We start from the raw sequence: 21,107 nt of genomic DNA, 5'->3' as shown, positions 1-21,107 counted from the left end.
ATATTAAAAAAGACCATTTGAAAAACGGTCATTGGTTTTTATCTCGGCATTCCAGCCCGCACCTGACTAATCAAATCCGGTCAGTATCTTAATTACATTCATGTTTCTAAAAAAGCTTCCATTTAGCAAGAGTAACTACTTCGTAACCTCTAGAGCCAGTCTAGCATGGATACATTTTACACATAGAAGCACCTCAACATATATTGCATATATTGAGGGGAAAGGGATAGGAACCGATGGGAACAAACTAACAGATGGAGAAATAAAAGTCAATGGGAATATCTAAAGCGTAGTGTTAGAAACCTCACGAGAGAAAAATCTAAAGATTTTACACATAGTAATAGGTTTGAGAGACTAAATTCCTGCAAAGACTCAGATAGAGAGGTTTTTTTAGAATACCGGAACCCCTGGAAAGAAAGACTAGATCATCAGAAATCAGGAGAGGCATCAGGTTCATCGGTAGGGATGAAAAGAAGATTGGTAGAAAAAGAGGGAGAAGAGCCACCAAAAAGTAGTGATGAGCGGATTCGGTTTTACTCGGTTTTACTCGGTTCTCAAAACCGAATCTTATTGGCTCACTTATGTCACGTGTTTTGGATAGCCAATAAGATTCGGTTTTGAGAACCGAGTAAAACCGAGTAAAACCGAATCCGCTCATCACTACCAAAAAGAGAGGCAAAAGTGAGAAACCTACATTAGAAAATCCTGATCAGGGTATTTTTAATATTTCAAGGACTGAATTAACCTCTGTGGAGAAAACCGTGTTAAAAAAGGGATTACATTATGCCCTATCAAGTGGTTTGAATAAATTTAATTTATATATTGACTTAGACCTATATATGAGAAATTTAACCTTGAAACGCCATTTTATGAGGAAATCAGATGCACCAATTAAGAATTGGGAAAGCAGGAACCACAGTGGTAGTTCAATGTCAGGACTTAAAACCAAATCCACATACTACCCTGTGGAGTCAAAAGGCCCATATATAGAGCTGTTCTCAAAAATGGTCAAAAAAGATATAGACCAGATACCGCTAACTACTAAAGATACAAAAAGTAAAAATCTGACGAAAAGAGAATTCCTAGCTTTGAAAGGGTTGGCAGACAATAGAGACATAGTCATAAAAAATGCTGACAAGGGGGGCAGGGTTGTGGTTATGGACAGAGAATACTATGAAAAGGAAGCCTACAGGTTATTATTAGATGAAACATCTTATTCTAAACTTAAAAAGGACCCTACTAATGTCTTCTTAGGGGAACTTGAAATAATGTTAAAAGAAGGTCTCAAGAATAAGAGTATCACTATAGAGGAGTACAATTATCTGTTTAATAAAAATCCTAGGATTGCGACCTTTTACCATATCCCAAAGATACATAAAAATATGTCCCACCCCCCCAGGCCGACCTATAATTAGTGGAATAGGTTCTTTGACTTCTAGGTTGTCTGAATATATAGAAATATTTCTTAAAAAATATGTGGTTAAATTGGAATCATATGTCCAAGATTCCACTGAAGTCTTACAATTGGTGAAAGGTTTACAATGGAAGACGAATTATAAATGGTGCTCAATTGATGTACAGTCTCTCTACACAGCGATTCCTCATCAAAAGGGAATAGACGCAGTGAGACAGACCCTTAGTAATGATGTAGAGATGGCTGAACATATGGTAAATTTTATTTGTAAATGTCTGGAATTTGTACTGAAGTACAACTACTTTACCTTTTTGGATGAGTGGTTCATACAAACATGTGGGACCGCCATGGGGAGCATTTGTGCCCCGAGTCTGGCCAATCTATACATGGGCCAGTGGGAATGTGAGACATTAAGTGGCGGTCTAGGTGAACATCTAGTCATCTTTAAAAGATATATAGATGACATTTTGATTGTATGGGACAGTGATGAGATAGAATTTAAGAAATTCATGGCTGAAATCAATAGAAATTAATTTAATCTTAAATTCACCCACACTATAGGTGGAGACACAATACAATTTCTTGATTTGGTTCTAGACTCTACACAATCAATGGAAACTGGAGTAATAGAGACATTTACACATTTTAAAGAGGTAGATAGCAATAGTTATTTACAGTTTAGCAGCTGTCACTTCAATAAATGGAAGGAGAATATTCCGCTATTCCAATTTACGCGACTGAGAAGAAATTGTTCTAGGATAGAGAAATATGAAGATCAGTCTAATATATACACAGAGAGATTTAACGAGCGAGGATACCCAGGAGAATTGGTAGAAAGAGCAAGGTGTCAAGCTAAAAGTAGAACTAGGGACGAATTATTGGTGTACAAGCAGAAAAGGAAATGGGGAAGGGATGATTCCAAAGTAGTATGTCCTTTTAGTACTCAGTTTAATGATGCAAATAAACAGATAGAAAAAGTTTAAAAAAAGAACTGGCATTTTTTACAAATGGACCCTGTGTTGGGGAAATCCCTTCCAGACAGACCTACTGTTGTATATAGGAATGCAAAGACAATAAAGAGTATGGTTTCAAAAAGTTGCTTACAAAAACTACCAGAAGTGAATGAGCAAAATAAGAACAAAATGTTTGGGAATATCAAAGGATTTTTTCCTTGTGGATCTTGTAAAGTATGTCCACAGGGAGAAAAGGGTGCAAAATATTTTGAAGAAAATCTAACTAATAAACAACACCCGATTACATCCTTTATTAACTGCAATTCATCTTATATTATCTATATGCTCACTTGCCCTTGTGGGCTAAAATATATAGGTAAAACAAAAAGGTCATTGAAAATCAGGATCTTGGAACATACAAGAAATATTAAAAATGGCGTTACAAATCAGAGTGTTCCTAAACATTTTCAAATGTGTCATAATAGTGACCCCAAGGGCTTGAAATTTAAAGGAATTGAGCAAGTTTTGCAGGACCAAAGAGGAGGGAATCGGGATTGGAAATTGATTAAAAGAGAAACCTATTGGATAGTAACACTAGACACTTTAATACCAAAAGGGTTAAATGAGAATTATGAACTCACTCCATTCATTGAGGAAAGATAGCATCTTTGAGGTTATGGCTTGTTGTTGTTTTTATTAATTTTTTCTTTCTCTTGTCTTGGTGGTATATATAAAAATGTTTGGCCATGCTTACATCATTCTGTTTATATCTGCTAGGAATTGATAAGATCGAAATATGTATTCATGTATGGTATAATCCTTTTTATTCTGATTTCTATATCTATTTTTATTTTTATTCTCACTTCTATAAAATACTCCATAAATTATATATCACTGCCAACTGAATTTCTCCCAGCAGAAGTTGTATCAAGATGATGATAAAATGTAGCAATATATGTTGAGGTGCTTCTATGTGTAAAATGTATCCATGCTAGACTGGCTCTAGAGGTTACGAAGTAGTTACTCTTGCTAAATGGAAGCTTTTTTAGAAGCATGTATGTAATTAAGATACTGACCGGATTTGATTAGTCAGGTGCGGGCTGGAATGCCGAGATAAAAACCAATGACCGTTTTTCAAATGGTCTTTTTTAATATGAAAGATGAAAAAGTGTTATTTATGTATTTAGATCACTATTTTTAATAAATAGTGAATGAAGTTACTTATGTATTATTAAGCATATTGGTAGAACAAGTCCACCACGGATACATTGTGAATATGTAAACGATAATGGTGGAACTAAGTAGCTGATTGGCGGTAGTCAGTTTTAAAAGGATTAGCATTCGGACGGCAGGCCAGCCCTCTGACGAAGTCTGTGACGAAACGCGTAGGGGCGTGGCCTGCTGACGTGTGCGATCGAGCCCCCTCCTGCCTTCCCTGGTATCAGTGAGTGACGGTGTCCCGGTGTGCAGCGGCTGTGAGTAGCGGTCCAGCTGCACGGGTTTGAGGTCCCGTCCTGGATGGTCACCGGAGGTTTGCAGTATTGCTGGGGATGTTTCTGTTTTAAACCATGTGGTATTAAGCCCACAGCAAAGTTTGTTTTGGTACGAGCAATAACGTTGTGAATTTTAACAAGAGTTCTGTGCTTTTATGAAATTAAAACTTTATTGCACTATGGAGCGCCCTCTCTGTCTTTTTCTCTAGATATATATATATATATATATATATATATATATATATATAAAAAGGGGGGTTTAACCCTGAGGCGCTGTGTATATGTGAACCGAGCTGCACACCAGAAAGAACCTCCTGTTAGATGAGGTTCAAATATAAAGATAAAGAAAAAAGGGGGATTCTGGGTGCGCTAGAACATACCGTAACTGTCATCCACAACCGTACAAATATAAACAATAATTCGGGAATCCAAATGTTTAATACATAAAAACAGGGGATTTTACCATTCACATAAAAACAGTCCTTTTTGGATTTTAGGCAATACAATACGTACAAATATATGATAATAAGTGTACAACCAATGTTGGTTCAATATTACTGGCTGAACTGCATGTGGCGACGGGTGGAGGCAGATCTTGAAGAAACCCAACGCGTTTCGTCCCAATCTGGGACTTCTTCAGGGGTATTAATCTAAACAAAGATATATACTAACTTAATAAAAGGTATATGGCTCTTGATCATTGTTAATAACAGGTAAGCCTATACATACCGGGTGCCAACTAGTTTAGGGAATATCCTGAAAGGACAAGTATCCCGTGATAAAACAATAAAAAGGTATAAAACCTAATGAGTGAAAACAAAATTACTATCAGTGTAAGGTCTTATGAATTGGAATGGGGAGAAAAAGGGGGTACATACCCAGAGTTGGTGAAAAGCAGATAAACTGCTGATTGAATTCCGCGATTACAGGAAAGCCATATTCATATATAGCATGATATAATAAGCAACCTAAAGAAATGGACCAGTATTTTTTTTTAAAACAATGATTAAAAAACTGTAGACTCCAAAAAAAAAAAAAAAAAAGGGTCCAAATACATACCGGCCACACAATCAAATTAAATAAGTTCTGGCTCGATGTTGAGAAGACTAGTACGTAGCCTCAGATAATAGCTTCTTCACAATGAAAGAAACCTATAATAATAGGTATATAATTTTACATGGGGGGCTCATTGTCAATCATGTCAAAAACTTTTTAACTTTCCCTTCATTATAATATAATTAAATTAATGGCTGATTATAAGCAAAGTATGATTTAGTTAACATAACAAAATACAAAAATATCCCCTGTATCAATATATGAAGGCAAGGTAGTAACAGTGGTACTCACTAGATAAGCAGCTGGTGGTTCTCTCAGAGTCCAGAGTGTAACTGAGAGAGAGCACCACCAGCAAGGTATTAATACCATAGGAAGATCACATCACTTCCTGTCATTAAGAAATAAGGTCAAGATCGAAAAAGAAATTAAAACCCTATAATAAATGAATATAAAGTTATAATTAATAGATGAAATGAATGAGTGAATATAAAATAACTGATATAATAACTATATATATATATATATATATATGTTGTATGTGGATGAATGTGGATGATACATAACCAAGTTTGTCCAGGCCAAATTTAGCTTAAAGCAGGCTAATATGCCAAACTCCTCCCAGCATAACATGCTAACTACTGCACTCTGTAGACGCTGGGCTGATGCTCTTTTTCCCCCCCCCAAATATATTTTATTGAGGTATAGGTACAAACCAAAATAAGCAGTACATGTAATAGGTACAGAGCCTAATATACAAGACTAAAAATGCATGAACGAGGAAATATAGAACGGCAACTGTATAATCCCAAACATACCTCATGGTAAAGAGAAAGAGCAGTCTGGAGGTGGCCATGGGTAGGGAGGGGGGAGTAGCATGTATCCACTGCTGGAGAATAGCTTTTCTCCTCACAGCTGATAAGAGAGTCACTAATTTTTTGTCGGTAGAGGGAATGGTTGGCTGATCGAGGAGATGACCAAAAAGAGCCCAAGAGGCGGTATATTGAAAGTTAATACCTAATGTGGAGGAGCTGTATGCTTGCAATTTGCCCCAAAACGTTTGTATATGAGGGCAGTGCCAAAAGCAGTGCATAATGTCGGCTACTGGTGCGGAGCATTTGACGCATGCTGCAGACTCCGAGAGGCCCATCAGGTGACTTCATTTTGGAGAAATGTAAGCCCTATGTAAGATTTTATATGATATTTCCTGATCGCTGGAATAAGCCTCAAAGATGTATTAAAGCAGTCCAATACCGCTTCCGGGGATAAAGAAGGGATTTGGGATGACCATTTTGTAAGTTGTATAAGATCGGAAGAGGGGATAATGTCCATGCGGATTCGAGCGTAGATAGTTGAAATGGAGTATGTACCGGAGTGTAGGAGCGTATCAAGGGGGTTGAGGAAATCCCTATCATCAAGTCGTGCCAGGATTGAACGAACATAATGAGAGGCCTGATAGTAATAGAACTCATGGTTGGGGTTGATGTTATATTTATCTATAGCTTCAATGAAGGTGAGCGGTTCATGTGAGGAGTTGAGGAGATTGCGAATATGTGTGATTCCCGCTGTATGCCAGCTGTTGAAAGGAAAAGAGGCCTGTCCGTTGTGAAAGTCTACGTTCTCCAGGAAAGGGAGAAACGGGGAATGAAGACAATGTATATCTAATGATTTCCTAGACCTTTTCCATGCTAAGATAGTAGAGGTTAAAAGGGTATTCTCTAGGTGAGGCGTCTTCAAAGTGGCATTACTGGCATGTAGGACGTAACTAAGGGACAAGGGGGCGCATAGTTGAGAGTCCAGCGTCGAGTCGGTGAAGACATTGTGGCGTTGAGCCAATCCATGGCTATGCGGAGAAGGCAGGCCCTAGTATACTGCTCTATATCAGGCAAATTTAGTCCCCCATTCTGAACTGATTGGGACAGCTTGAGAAAACTTATCCGATGCCGTTTATTGGCCCATATAAACTTAGATATGTGTGCATTAAGGAGGGATAAATTCAATTTCGTGAGAAAACAGGGACCATCTGCAGTACGTAGAACAGTTTGGGAAAGCTTGCCATTTTGACAAGGTTACATCGTCCTAGGAGGTTGAGAGGGAAATTTCTCCAGAGGCCTAGCTCAGTTTGAATTTTAGTAAGAATAGGTGGGATATTGTAGGAGTAAAGAAGAGAGGGATCAGCGGGTAGTTGAATTCCTAGATAAGTGAGATGGGTGGGGGCCCATCAGAACGGAAAAGAGGGGTCCCAGCCTACAGTGGCTTGTCGAAATATGGCAAGGGCTTCCGATTTGTCATAGTTAATCAAGAAGCCTGCAAAAGAAGAAAAGCGGGTTACAGCTTCTTGTAGTGCCGGAATTGATTGTTTGGGATTCGAAGTGAGAAGGAGGATATCATCTGCGAATGCTATGATTTTCAATTCTTGAGTACCAATCAAGATGCCTTTGAAACTAGTTAAATTAATAATGTGGCGTATAAAAGGTTCTAAGGCCAAATTGAAAAGGAGGGGAGAGAGGGGACATCCCTGTCTGGTTCCTCTTTTGAGAGTAAAGGGAGTGGAAGAGATATTGTTAACCAGCAACTGCGCCATAGGGGTAGCATAAAGAGCGTTGACAAGACCACAAAACTTCTCTCCGAAATGTTGGTAGTGCAAGACCCGATCTAGGTGAGGCCAGGCGATCTTGTCAAAGGCCTTCTCCGTGTCTAGGTTAATCAAGATGTTATCGACTAAGTTATGGGATCGAGAGTGAGTAATAGCGGCCGGAGCTGCCCTAATGCCTTTCACAGATTGCCTGTTTCTAAGGAAGCCCAACTGGGCTGGTGATATGATACGAGACAGACAAGATTGTAAACGAGTGGCCATGAGTTTGGTTAGGATTTTAAAGTCTTGATTTAAGAGAGATATCGGTCTGTAGGAACTGGGAAGGGAGGGGTCTTTGCCAGGTTTTGCTATGACAATGATTTTAGCCTCATTGAACCTAATAGAGGTTAGTTTGGAAGAAAGAATGTGATTGTAAAGGGATGTAAGAGTAGGGGCCAATTCATCACACATCATTTTGTCAAATTCTGCGCTAAAGCCGTCAGGGCCAGGGCTTTTGTTATTAGGTAAGCTTTTAATAGTGTCTATAACCTCCTCAGTGGTAATTGAGCTGTCTAGCAGGTCTCTTTCTTCCTGAGAGAGGATCGGGAGATCAGCGGATTTGAGAAAAGAATAGTTAGCAGCAGGGTCGTCAGGGCCTTTAGTGTATAAGGAGCGGTAGAAGCGCATGAATTCGGTGCAAATAGAGTCTGCGTCTGAAACTAATTTACCGGAGATGTCAATGGCGTTGATCCAAGTGCGGGATTTGGGACCCTTAATCAAATTGGCTAATAATCTGCCCGATTTGTTGCCCCATCTGTGAAACTTATTCCTTTGATAGTCATAGGAGAGTTGAGCCCGTTCAGTGAGGAAAGTGTCATATATGAGCTTTGCTGAGAGATATGCCTCCTTACAGGCTGGGGTATCGTGTTGTTTGTATCTCCGATATGAGGAGGTGAGTGACGCACTCAGAGCCTGCAGCTGCAAAGAGAATTTTTTCCTTTTGGTGTGAGTATAGGACATGATATGTCCTCGAAGGACCCCCTTAGCAGCACCCCAAAATACAGGGGAGTCTAGTGTTTGGTCATTATTGTCCAAAGTGTAATTAAACCAAGATTGTTTGAGGTGAAGAAGAAAATCAGTAGAGTGGCGGAGATATGCTGGAAAACGCCAACTTGGGGGGCCACGAGGAGACAGAGTCATGCGGATATCTATGAGTATAGGGGCATGATTGGAACTAATGATGTCTGCAATAGACGTATGTGTAACCTTGGGGAAGAGAGATGTGGAAGTGAAGATATAATCAATGCGAGAGTGGGAGGAATGGGGGTGAGAGTAAAACGAAAAGTCTTCTGGGTTGGGTGAAAGATGCGCCAGGGGTCAAGTAAGTCGAGTTGTGTGCAGAAAGAAGACAGTAGTTGAGAGGTGGAGAGAGAGACTGAAGCACTTACCCGAGATCTGTCCATGGATGGGTCGAATACCAAGTTGAAATTGCCACCCACAACCAAGTTTTGGCCGCCCCACTGAAGGAGCGTCGATAGGAGAGCTGCAAAGAAAGAGTCAGGGGAGACATTGGGAGCATATATGTTAAGAAAGGTATACATGATATCATCGATTAGTGCGTCAAGTAAAACGAATCTGCCTTCAGGGTCAATGTGTTTCCTACTGATCGAGTGCCGTAAGCTAGCATGGAAAATAATGGCCACTCCCCGATGTTTTGGTGTGATATGGGGCCGAGATGCATTCCCCTATCCAAGGAGCCCGTAAGGAGTTCCGAGGGTCATCTAACCAGTGCATTTCCTGAAGGAATACTATCTGAGGAGCCATACGTTTTAAATGAGAGACTCTTTCTCTTAACGGGATGGTTAAGCCCCTCCACATTCCAGGAGATTATGCGTAGCGGGGTATTGTGGGAAACTCCAGTATTATGAGAGTGTGGGGAGGCCACAGAAGTCATATCAACCCACACCTATAGTTGGGAACAATATGATGAATATGTGAAAGGTAAAATGGGGCCCCACCCCGTCCCAGCGAGCGGGGGGAGGACAACCTAGGAGGGGCATGAGTCCCCGGGTCAGGCAGACAAAACAAACCAAAAAACAGAAATATTAACAAGAACAGTAAGAACTGTAAACAAGTAAGGAGTGAGCTAGGAGCATTCATGCTTCACATACATGGCACTCCACAAATGAGACCCGTGAGAAAGGATCAAGATAATGACAAGCAATAGGCTAGCAGGTAATAGTCAAAGTCAAGTATCGGGTAAAGAGAAGTGTAGCTTCCCCTCTCCTGGGTTCATCAAAGAACAGTGGTTTGCCGTTTTCAAAAACCCGGAGGCGGGCTGGGTAGAGGAGAGAGAACTTGACCTTGGTGTCGAAGAGGTGTTTGCAAATGGGAGCAAACTCTCTGCGTTTGGCCGCCACAAGTGCCAAGAAATCTTGAAAGATGAGGAGGCGTTCTCCGTTGTAGGATAAGGAGGCCGTTTTACGATAGTGGTCAAGAAGTTTCATCTTGTCGGCATAGTTCAAGATTCTCATTATGACGGGACGGGGACATCCAGTGGGGTTCCTCCGCTCCGGCCCGAGCCGATGAGCTCTCAGTCATGAGTTGGACTCCTTTAAGATCCATAGCTAGTTGCTCTGGGATGCCAGATGAGAGGAGGTCTATGAGTTCGTGACCCTTGACCGATTCCGGGATGCCGATGACCCTCAGATTAATACGCTTGCTGCGATTTTCAAGATCATCGATCTTCTCTGATAGGTCAGCAATCTCCGATTGGTTGGCTTGTACGGTTCTCTGGGCTGAGGACAAGTCATCTTCCAGCATGGAAATCCGCTGTTCCGCTTCGTCTAAACGTGTGGAATGTTGGTTGAGTTGGGTTAGCGTGGATTCGATGGCTTCTTTAATGCCCGCTAATTTTTCATCCAGCAGGGGGCCCAGAACAGGTCGTTATGCTTCATTTTCGGCTGCTTAATAGGCGGTCTGGATCTACGTGTGCGTTGAGACGCAGAGCGTGAAGTTGAGCGGTCGGAGTCAGAGGAGTTACCACCAGGGGTTCCATCACAAGATGGCAGTGAAGCCCCCGCAGAAGTTATTGACGTAGGAATTAGGAACTTTTCCATGCAGTCATAGAATATCAGCCGCTGCGGAGGTGTGCAGAGAGTAAGAGATGCCAGGGGTGTGTCGGGTCTCACACGTAAAGCGCAGGGCCAGTATGGTGTCACATTGCCGCGGGCTCAATGCAGGTATCTAGGTCCGGGGTCAACCCACACAGAGGGTAAGATGGAATAATCATAGTCCGCCCATATAGGACATCCTGAGAAGAGCCGAATGAATGGTGGGCGATATACGGGGAGAGGGCAGCGAACTGAGGCAGGTATATAGCGTCCCTGTCTTGATGAGGGGGGGGGGGAGTTCCTCACCCCACTGCTAATACAGGACAATATCAGCAGTGCGGCTCCCGTCTCCCACCGGCACCAGACCCCAGCGTAGCTTGAGGATGGACATATATTGTGGCCAGCGGCCCGTATGGTGTGCCAAGGGCGCAGGCTGCTGCCTTTTTTTCTTCCCTCAGATATCAAAAGGGGGTGATGAGGGGGGGACAGCGGGATGTGTGGGTGGGAGAACCCGGTGGTGGGCTAGCGGGAAATGGCGTCTGGGAGCTGTACAGGGGAGGACACCTTACCAGTAATGCTGCTGGCTGTACAGTGTTGTTATCCTCTCCCCTGCACTCCGCTCTGCTCCAGTCAGCCGCAGCAGCAGATGTGAAAGAGCCGCCGGGTCCCGCCACTGTATCTAGAAGGCCGGCCGGGCACCGCCAGTCGGGGCCTCCCGCAGGAGCAGCAATCGCGGGTCAGAGAGAGACGAACCCCGCAGGCATCCAGGTCCGGGGGCCGCCGGGAGGAGAGAAGTAGGGCTGTGCGCCGTTAAAACGGTGCGGCTGGAAGTCCGCCAGGTGGGGTGGTAAATTGAGGCCCCGGATTCAGAGCCCAGTGTAGGCCGCAGTCCGCAGGAGCTTTTCTGACGCTCCCTGACTCCGCAGCTTCAGATTATCGGCAGCAAAGGAGGCGGGGGGGGGGGGGTATAGAAGGGAAGGAAGGGACAAATGAGCGGGTTTGAGTGGGTTAGGAGGGAGATAGTGTAAGGTTAAAGCAGGAGCTGCAGGGAGTTGCGACTGCTCTCCTCCGATGACAAGCCACGCCTCTAGGGCTGATGCTCTTTAAGGCCGTAATTTTTTCCTACCGGAGGTGCCCCTTACTACTATTGTTAGTAACAAATTTGTTTACTGTTGAGATGTATAGATGTGTTCTTTCCTTAACTGGGTCCAGGTATATGAACACACTAAAAAGTATAAGGAAGCTTTTTGTGTTATATAATCATTGTTAGCTGTACGTAGCTCCTCTTTAAAGCTTGCAAAAACTTTCCAAAACCTGGACCATCCCAATTTCAAGATAATTGGCAGACATTGTTACTCTCTCCAAGCTTTTCCTGCAGATTTGTCTGTGTAATGCTGCTGGGTTCGTGAAATCAACTGTTGCTGGTCCGTATATTGGAATGTTGGGTACATTAACTGCCCACACCAGCCTCCAAATAACAATAATCTACTTACTCCACCCATCCTCCACATTAAATTTATAATCCCCCAACACAATTACCTCCAGTTTTGGAAAATGCTTTTGGTGGTAGACCCCTCTGCGGCCTTCCAGAAGTGTTGCATTAGTGAAGTTTCTCTCTGTGCAGAGGAATAAGGACAGAAGTGAAAGAATAGTGGGAGGTGGGGAGGAATAGATTAGGGTGGCTGGCCCTGCTAAGGCTGGACTAAGCTGTCCATGTACTGGGTCCAGCCCACCCTTTTCTGCAGCTCCCCTACTGTCCTGCAGTCATTTTAAAGTGTCAGCAGCAAATGTTCTGCAACCTAGATGATAATGAAGCTTTAATATGTAGCTCCAAAAGTAAATGCTATGATCACCAGAAATAGAATGTAGTCTCTTGTAAGTAAAACATATTCAAAATGACTCTTGGATCCCTGAGAATTTTCCTCCTCTAAGCATTCAATTAAAACTAGAGTTTTATCTTAGCATTAGTGAATATTGTAATAAAACCATCTTCCTTTATAATATACTAGCTGAATACCCGTGCTTCACTATAGGACGAGGATGGTAAATTAGAATTATAGTTTGTTAATTTACATTGGTTGGCGATCTAGTATATAGGCACAATTGAAGATGGAAACACAGGTGAGTGCATAATGACCCTATGAAATGGCTCCAGTAGTAAAAAGAGCAGGCACCAAGATGACACAGCCGAGTTAGTGTGCTCCGCAGCTGGATGTTTAAAGCTGTCAGAGTCTGGCCGCCAAGACAGGGCTTCTCAGCAGCGGTGCGGCACAAAGCCATGGAGCGCTTGGAAGTAAATGCAAAGTGGCTGGCTTCCACTGGTCGCCGGGGCAGAAATCGCAGCCGTAGAGCACTTGGAGGTGAAAGAACCAAATGGATAGCACTGGTATGTTTTAGATGGCGAACTCCAGATAAGGCTCTTCAGCTACACAGGGGGTGACCCTTAACGCGTTTCTCTGCTGTAGCTGTGAAGCAGTTAAAACAAAGAATAATGGAAGGTATTATTGATTCTCAAAGATCTGAGTGATTGAAGATGGAAAGCAACAGGATTGATTTTCTGGATGATTTGAAATGGCCCAATGTAATGGGGACCTAATTTCTGAGATGTCTGGCGGAGCTTGATGTTCCGGGCAGATAACCACACCATGTCTCCTACTTTGAAAGAGCAAGGTTTCCGAAATCTGTTAGCAAATCTCTTAGACCAGGCAGCCGCATCCTCCAAGGCTTTATGTACTCCCCTCCAAATCCTCCTGAGGCGAGACATGGGAGAAAAAGAAGAACTAGACTCTTGTGATGGAGTTAAAGTATTACATTTAGGATGAACACCGGAAACACAAAAGAAAGGAGGCATGTAAGTTGAACAATATCCAGATTTATTATATGCAAATTCTGCAAAGGGTAGGTGGTCAACCCAATCATCCTGGTATTTAGAGATGTAACACCGTAGATATTGCTCCTATGATTGATTAACCCACTCTGTCTGTCCATTGGATTGTGGATGATACCCTGACAAGAGACTGATATTGATCCCCAGTTCCGCACAAAAAGACCTCCAGAAATTGGCTACAAATTGAGAGCCTCTATCCGAGACGATGTCTTGCAGTAAGCTATGAATATGAAATATGTGTTGAATGAACAATAAAGCAAGATCCTTAGCATTAGGCAGTTTAGACAGGGGAATGAAATGAGCCATTTTACTGAAACGGTCAACTACTACCCAGATGACCGAGCATTTGGAAGATCTTGGCATGTCCACAATAAAATCCATAGACAGATGGGTCCATGGCTTGGAGGGTACAGACAGAGGAAGTAATTGTCCAGAAGGAAGAACACGAGGAGACTTGTTTTTGGCACAGACATGACAGGCTCTAACAAATTCCTGCATGTCTTTCTTGATAGTTGGCCACCATACTGATTAATCCCTGGATGTCCTCAGGTCTTGTTGAAATGGAACTCAGATAACACAGCTGATCTGAGTTTCTCTGGTATGAATAGGAGTCCTGAAGGAGTCACAGATGGGGCCTGTGTCTGTGCTGACTGGACTTGAGAGGCAAGATTCATAGTGAGATCAGCAAGAATGCATCTTGGGGTAAGAATCATCTCCGGAGACTTAGAGACTTCATGGTTAGACAAAAATCTCCGGGATAAGGCTTCAGCTTTGATGTTTTTGGAGCCAGGCCTATAGGTAATTACAAAATTGAACCTAGCAAAGAACAATGCCCATCTGGCTTGCTGAGAGTTCAATCTTTTAGCATATTCAAGATAAACTAAATTTTTGTGGTCAGTGAATACGGTTAATGTATGCCTTGCCCCCTCCTACCAGTGTCTTCATTCCTCCAGAGCACATTTGACTACTAAGAGCTCACAATTTCCTACATCATAGTTGACTTCAGCAGGGTAAAATTACCGAGAGAAGAAGGCACAGAGGTGGAGTTTATGACTAAATGGATCCTCATGTGAAAGAATAGTTCCAACACCATTTTTGGAGGCATTCACTTCTACAATGAAGGGTATATCTGGATTGGGATGCCAGAGAACAGGAGCAAAGATAACTTTGTTAAGGTCCTCAAATGCCTTAATCGCCTGTGGTGACAAATGAGCAGGATTCGCACCTTTCTTGGTTAAACTCACAATTGGGGCTACAATTGAAGAAAATGAATCGCTAAATCTTCTGTAATAATTCACAAAACCGAGGAAACGTTGAGTAGCTTTTAGATTGGAAGGACGAACCCAATCCACAATTGCCTGAAGTTTCTTAGGATCCATAGAGAAACCTTTCGAGGTGACGATGTATCCTATCAAGGCCACTTTCTCTACCTCAAATTCACATTTTTCAAGTTTTGCATAAAGATGATTTTCCCTGAGCTTGGTGAGGACTGCTTTAATATGAGCTCAGTGTTCTTTGAGTGAGACAGAGTAGATCAATATATCATCTAAATAGATGACCACAAATCTTCCTAGGAATTCCCGGAGAATGTCATTTATGAGATCCTGGAAGACGGCAGGGGTGTTGGAGAGTCCAAAATGCATTCCTAAGTACTTGTAGTGTCCTGAGTGGGTACTAAATGCTGTTTTCCACTTGTCCCCCTGCCGGTTCAGGATAAGATTGTATGCTTCTCATAAATCAGTCTTAGAGAAGACTGTAGCATTTCTGAGCTGATCAAACAAGACGGAGTTCAGAGGCAATGGGTATGAATTCTTTATTGTTATTTTATTAAATCCCCTATAATCTGTGCATGGCCGTAATGAGCTGTCTTTTTTTCCAACGAAGAAAAAAAGTCTCCCACCGGTGACTAGAAGGCCCGATAAAGCCTTTTTCTAAACTCTCCCGGATGTATTCCTCCATAGCTTTTGTCTCGGGCAAAGACAGAGCGTAGAGGCGGCCTTTAGGAAGTTTAGCTCCAGGAATAAAATTGATTGCACAATCATAAGGACGGTGGGGAGGCAAAGATTCAGCTTGCTGTTTGGAAAAGACATCCATGAAAGACATATATTGGGTTGGCAACCCTTCAGGGACTGAGAGTGCCATACGGGCAGACATGGTCAAACATTTGGCAGCACATTCCATGCCCCAGGAAAAAGATCTCCAGTACTCCAGTTGAACATTGGATTATGAGTCTTTAGCCAGGGAAGGCCCAGTACAATTGGAGTGAGTGGAAAATGTACTAGGTAGAAAGACAACTCTTCACAATGTAACATTCCAACAAAAAAACTGGAGGGCTGGAGTCCAGGCGTTCACCCGCCCACTTTGAAATGGATTGTTATCCAAACCACAGATGGAAATTGGTGGACAAAGAGTCTCCATAGGAAATCCTCAGGCAAGAGCAAATTCCAAGTCCATAAAATTTCTGACAGCACCAGAATCTGCAAAAGCAGTTACTTCAATTGGACCAGAAGGGGTAGTAACCCTAATGGGTAACAAAAAAGAATTATTCAGGGAGATGAAACAGAGACCTGAGAAAAAGCTCCCTGAATTTCTCGGGTCTGCTTGTTTTCAGCCTTCTGTGGACAAGTGTTTGCCAGATGTCCCTTGGTTCTGCAATAAAGGCATAATCCCAGGACATCTAGCCTTCTCTTGAGGTGTCAAGCGGAAAGCCCCAATTTGCATGGGTTCCTCAGCATCCTCCGCAACCTCTGACACAAACCAACGAGATGAAGATGTGGGAACCTCTTTCTCCATCCTCCATTCCCAGATCTGCCTATCTACTTTAATGGCTAACTGCATAAGTGCATCTAAAGTGGCCATGGTAGGATATTGGACAGGAAAATCCTTCATTTGCTCTGTTAGTTTCTTCCTGAGTGTCCACATGAAGAGTAAGGTCCCGTAGCTGCTGGGTCAAATCCTAGATTTGGCCTGCCAGAATCTGGGCTGGATTTTGCGCTGGATCCATCCAGAAATAAACGACCCATGGAGCTACAGTTTGTGGGCTGGTGATCCTGTCACGTGGACTACAGTGAGCTATGGGCTACCTGGTGGTCTTTTAGCCTCCTGCAATGCTAGACTTCTCCTATAGCAGCCACCTTTCCTGGGGGCATCTGAGTACAGGTCCACCCTGTACTCAGATGCCCCCAGGTTTTATGTATGGACAAGGCAACTATTGGAGGCTGAGCAAGAGTAAATTGCAGTACGGTGAGACACAAGCAGAGAGAAATAACCAAATGCATGTGAGTGCAACAATGCACAGGTTGGAATATAATCTTAACACAATCAATATGTATATGCAACAATGCACAGGGTGTTATGAGCAACAAGACTGTATATACATGCAACAATGCACAGGATGGTATAAATAATAAGTAAATGCCACGGCAAGAATCTGTGTAAACCATGTCTTGTAAATGATTGCCCCTTTAAAAAAAAAAACGTCCTGCATGGCCGTTTAACTCGAACTTCACTACATCTTGGCTGGTGTCTTTAAAAACAGCAAAACGCAATAAATCTGTTTAAGCTTTTATGGAGGTGTCAGAAATTCATAAGTTTCAGTAACTTCTAAACTAATGTATGACCTAAAGTGTTGTTATTATTATGTAGCGTAGGACCACCAGAGCAGAGACACCTTGATGTGGTTGATGTCTTACCATATGTTTGCAAATGTGGGGATTTATACACTTGGTGTAAATGGAAAAATCTAATATACGCAGTGCATAATATAAAAATGTTACAGCATGCAGTGCATGTCATATATGACTATGTGTTACCTGGTTGTGACTAACAAGTACTGCAGAATTATTATTTTTGTTTTTTGCAATTGTCAGTACACTGTAAAAAAAAAAAAAACATTTGAGTGAGTGAGAAGTGTATTTTCTGGGTCATCTAGCCTCAGTATGCCACATAGCGTGAGATGCCTGGAGCAAGTGAGCCGCCAGGTCCTATGCAACTCTGCTAGGTCGGGCCGAACATCTGTCATATAGGCCTATTTATTAACATTATTTTTACTAAAATAATGTGAAAAAGGGTGTATTCACAACCCTTTTTTTACATTATGTTAGTATAACCTGAATATATTAAAGGGCATTTGGAGTAGTTTTCATGAAAAACTGCTCCAAACCCATGTCATTTTTTTTTTTAGTAACCCACATCACATTGCCCATACTTATAATGGGAACTGCGATGTGGTCGAATTTACTGAAAATCTGCAGTGTGCCCTGTGATATTAATGCCAACTCAGGCTTGCAAAATCACAGGGCAGCACAGTGATCTGCAGCCTTTGCCCAGCTTTCTCTGCACCCTGGCACCGGACTCCGGTGATCAGCTATGTATGTTTGATGGACACACAAGCTGATCACTAATTGAAAAAATCCCCAAAACATACTTACCAGTCCAGGAGCTGGTGATCGGACCATGTGCTGTGCTGTGACCCCCGGTGCTGTAAAGTGACGCTGCAAAGCGGCAGCTCACTTTACAGCACCGGGGGTCACAGCAGTGCACAGGATCTGGCATCCGGCAACCCTGCAGGAGCAGCGTCCCTGGACTGGTAAGTATATTAACCTGCGGGGGAGTCCGCGGCGCACAGGGGGGTAGTCGCGATGAGGGGGTCGACTTGGCGACAGTAGTGGTGATGTTGGCGGTTACGGTGCATGCGCAGCAGGATATCGGAGTATTTTTTATGAAAAATACCCCGATGATGCTGCGGATTGTCATCGCAGGGTCAGAGCTTGCGAGCAAACTCTATCCCTACGTGTGATAATTGATACATCCCTGCACTGTAATCAATTATCGCAGTGCAGATTCAGGTGATTTTCACATGCCATCCGCATCCAGGGTCAGACTGGCCCACAGAGGAACATGGGAAACCACTGGTGGGCCCCACTGCCTGTGGGCCCCCCTCCTCCTCTAGGGATCAGGTTCCAAACTCTATCCTAGTGCACTTGAATTATGCATTATACATATGTTACATTATACTTCACAAGAATTTGGTTTATTGTACATTTACCAAGAGGCACAGAACATGTCCTCTTTAATGGTTAGCCAAACCTCTGTGGTGGCTGGCCACTCTCCCACTGGAGCAAGGCCACACCCTTAAGCATGGGCACCTACAACAGCATCCCCCCCGAAGGGCCCCTCAGGCCCCAGTCCGACACTGTCCGCATCATTGTCCATATCCCCCTTAGTCATAGCATGATGCAGCTAGAAGGCACCAGGAGACTCTGCTGCTTAATTTAATATGTGACACTTGTATATCTGTGTGCAACTGAGTCTGTATATGGAGCACAATGGATCTTGGCATGAAAATAAGCTGAGGCCAATGCGTACGCTTCGTATACAGATTCAGAGACTCAGTCACATACAATATATTAGTGTCACATATTAGATTAATCAGCACAGTCTCTTGGTGCATCTTAGTCACATCACATTGCAACTAAGATGCATTTTCAGAAAAACAGATGCAAAAAAATCGCCCAACGCTAGCAGAGTCTCGTGGGACCTGACTTAATGGGAGGGGCTGTTTGACGCGACTGCAGCAATGATGTGTGAGGACACAGCTGTCATTTTGAAAAAACGCCCAAATTAGGTAACGCTGCTTTGTACCAAATGTGGCAATAAAGTCCAGGCCACTGTTAAGTACTATCTCACATTTCCCAATAGTCTAGGAAAAATGGGTGTAAACGCCTGCTGTATTTTCTATGGACATGTTGCATGTGTAGAAGATAACTGATTGGTTTCTTTACGCCCCACACACAGTGATTGACCTGAATCTCTCGGATGCGCTCATTTTGTGCATACCTGGCCAAGTCATGAATTAAATGAGTTCACCCATCTCTGGTAACTTATGTTTTTTTTCAGGATCCACAAGGAGCTATTCCTAAGGGTACCATGCTAGCCATCTTAATCACAACTATTGCTTACCTTGCGGTAGCTATTTGTGCAGGTGAGTGGAACTTGGCATGTGTTGTGTTGTGTCCTGAAACTACATTATGGGGGTTATTGAGAGTTGTTAGCAAACCAGAGAAGCAAGCAAATGGGCAAAACCATGTGCACTGCAGGTTGGGCAGATGTAACATATGCAGAGAGAGTTAGATTTGGGTGGGTTATAGTGTTTCTGTGCAGGGTAAATACTGGCTGCTTTATTTTTACACTGCAATTTAGATTTCAGTTTGAACTCACCCCACCCAAATCTAACTCTCTCTGCACATGTTACATCTGCACCACCTGCACTGCACATGGGCCCTCATTCCGAGTTGATCGCTCGCTAGCTGCTTTTAGCAGTAGTGCAAACGCTAAGCCGCCACCCTCTGGGAGTGTATCTTAGCTTAGCAGAAGTGCGATCGAAAGGTTAGCACTTCTGCAACTAAAAAATTTCATGCAGTTTCAGAGTGGCTCAAGACTTACTCCTAGCTTGCGATGACTGCAGTCTGTATAGTTCCTGGTTTGACGTCACAAACACGCCCTGCGTTCGGCCAGCCACTCCCCCGTTTCTCCAGCCACTCCTGCGTTTTTACCTGGCACGCCTGCGTTTTTTAGCACACTCCCTGAAAACGCTGAGTTGCCGCCCAGAAACACCCACTTCCTGTCAACCAAACAACGAACACTTGAGCGACTGAAAAGCGTCGCTTCAGCTTCTGTAAAACTACAAAGTTTTGTGTGAAATGACTTAGCACATGCGCGCTGCGTACCATGCACATGCGCATAAATGCCGTTTTTTCACCTGATCGCTGCGCTGCGAAAATCGGCAGTGAGCGATCAACTCGGAATGAGGGCCATGGTTTTGCCCATTATTGTGCTTTTTTGGTTTGCTAACAAAAATTGTTTATGACCTATTTGTTTTGTTACTCTTTATATATGTCAATATATTTCTCATATCTTCATTTCTAACTTTAGTGCATCAAATACTAATTGCAGCTTATTTTCCCAACACCTACAACCAATAGATTTAGGAGCACACTGGCAGTTAAAGAAAAAAAAAAGTAAATCGCTGAAGATTTTGGTACATACCGTGGGGCAGATATGATAAGCCTTGGGGAGGGATAAAGTGGAGAGAAAATGTATTTTCTAAAAACGATTAATGATTTTTTTTCTATTTGCTGGGGAGCAGCTAGTAGCTGACACTGGGTGAGATTTATCAAAGCTTGGAGAGAGACAAAGTACCAGCCAAACAGCTCCTGTCATTTTTCAAACACAGGGCGGGATGTACTAAGCTCTGCCACTGCGCTAATTGTCTTCTCACTGCTCCGTTAACATCTCCTCGGTAACATTTCTCCTCCCCTCCCGGCGCTGCCATTCTGTCCCATTTTTTCTCCCCGGCAATTGCCGCTATGAACTAACAGAAGCATCGCCGTTCCACCGCTACGGTCACTCACAGTTCAGTGTGCACATAACGGGATCCTAAGATATGCGCATGCGCAGGAGGGTATCTATGGAGAGCGGAGCATCCATAACGCTGAGCCCTGAGTGGCCGCAATAGTGGGACAGCAATACTTCTGTTAGTTCATACCGGCGATTGCCGAGGAGAAGACAACGGGGCAGAATGGCAGCGCTGGGAGGGGAGGAGAAATGTTACTGTGGAG

The 21,107-nt window shown here is 43.1% G+C and overlaps 1 protein-coding gene across 2 annotated transcripts in view; it reads left to right on the top strand.

Annotated features, from left to right (window-relative positions):
• SLC12A1 (solute carrier family 12 member 1) overlaps positions 1-21,107 on the top strand; it is a 188,443-nt gene that overhangs the window by 30,382 nt on the left and 136,954 nt on the right. For both annotated transcript variants that reach the window (XM_063926056.1, XM_063926055.1), the window contains one exon: positions 19,387-19,471. In XM_063926056.1, coding sequence (XP_063782126.1) covers positions 19,387-19,471 — 85 coding nt within the window. The remainder of the gene's footprint in view (positions 1-19,386; positions 19,472-21,107) is intronic.

Source organism: Pseudophryne corroboree, chromosome 6 (genome assembly GCF_028390025.1).
Source record: "Pseudophryne corroboree isolate aPseCor3 chromosome 6, aPseCor3.hap2, whole genome shotgun sequence".
Taxonomy (NCBI): domain Eukaryota; kingdom Metazoa; phylum Chordata; class Amphibia; order Anura; family Myobatrachidae; genus Pseudophryne; species Pseudophryne corroboree.
This window is presented reverse-complemented; position numbering and strand designations above follow the sequence as displayed.